The 948-nt window shown below is 63.8% G+C and overlaps 1 protein-coding gene across 1 annotated transcript in view; it reads right to left on the reverse strand.

Moving 5' to 3' along the window:
- Nucleotides 1–341, reverse strand: part of MNX1 (motor neuron and pancreas homeobox 1) — a 13,014-nt gene extending 12,673 nt beyond the window's left edge. Inside the window, exon 1 of the mRNA XM_019507946.1 lies at nt 297–341. Within this exon, the coding sequence (XP_019363491.1) occupies nt 297–341 (45 nt within the window). The remainder of the gene's footprint in view (nt 1–296) is intronic.
- Nucleotides 342–948: the final 607 nt, after the last annotated feature.

The raw sequence follows: 948 nt of genomic DNA on the forward strand, positions 1-948 counted from the left end.
CCTGACACCCAGCGACGCTCGTCTGTAAAAGACGCGGCCTGGGCCCCGCGGTCGCTCTCGATCTGCCGGGAGCAAAGCCCGGCCGCAGCCCTGCCTCGTTCACCCGCTTCTTTTATTTTCCCTTCCTGCCTCCCGCCGCCGGCTCCTCTCGGAGCCCCGCGCCGCCTTCGTCCGCTCTCCCGCGCGCCGCTGCCCGCTCGGCCGGCCGGCACACGCGGGTGTCTCTGCCCTGCGGCCGCGGCACCGCTGCAGCGCTCAGTGCGCCGGGCAGGGCCCTCCCCGCAAGGAGACGGCACCGGGTGCTGAAAAGCACCGTGCTCTGCACCGGGCAGCATCGTCATCGTCACTAGTATTATTATGGATGTTACTAGTATTGTCATTGCTGTTATTACCACCACTGTTCCGTCATCGTCATTATACGTGCTGCTAGTATGAGTCGTATTATTAGGATTGCTGTTGTGATGACACTGTTATTCGCATCAATGCTACTGTTATTGCTGTTCTCATCGTCGTCATTGCAGCCACTGCCACCGTGGCTCTCCAAACCCGGCTCCCGGAGGGCCGCGGGAGGTGACCACGTTTCGTCCCCCCGACTGTGGCCGCCTCCTTCATCTGACAAGGGTCAACCTGCGCCCGGAGCAGGCAGCGCTGAGCCCCCCGGAGCCCGCGGGCCGGCGCGAGACGCCGCCCTGGTTGTTACCGAGGGATCACTTCCCCCGGGGTCGCTGCCGCCCGGCTGATCCCCCGCGGGGAAAGCTGCCCCCGGGACGAGCGAGGCCGGTGTACTGCCAGGCCTGGGTAGGGTCACTTCCAGGTTCCCACCGCCGCTGAACACATCCAATATTGACAGTACGCGGCTGCCAGCAGCTTTGCTTTTTTTGCTTTTCTTTTCTTTTAGCTAGCGGCAAAGAACAACCCGGTGGGGAGCAGGCAGGCGGCCGCCACCCA

The sequence above is a fragment of the Gavialis gangeticus genome, unplaced genomic scaffold (assembly GCF_001723915.1).
Source record: "Gavialis gangeticus isolate Ggan-Ray unplaced genomic scaffold, GavGan_comp1, whole genome shotgun sequence".
Taxonomy (NCBI): Eukaryota; Metazoa; Chordata; order Crocodylia; family Gavialidae; genus Gavialis; species Gavialis gangeticus.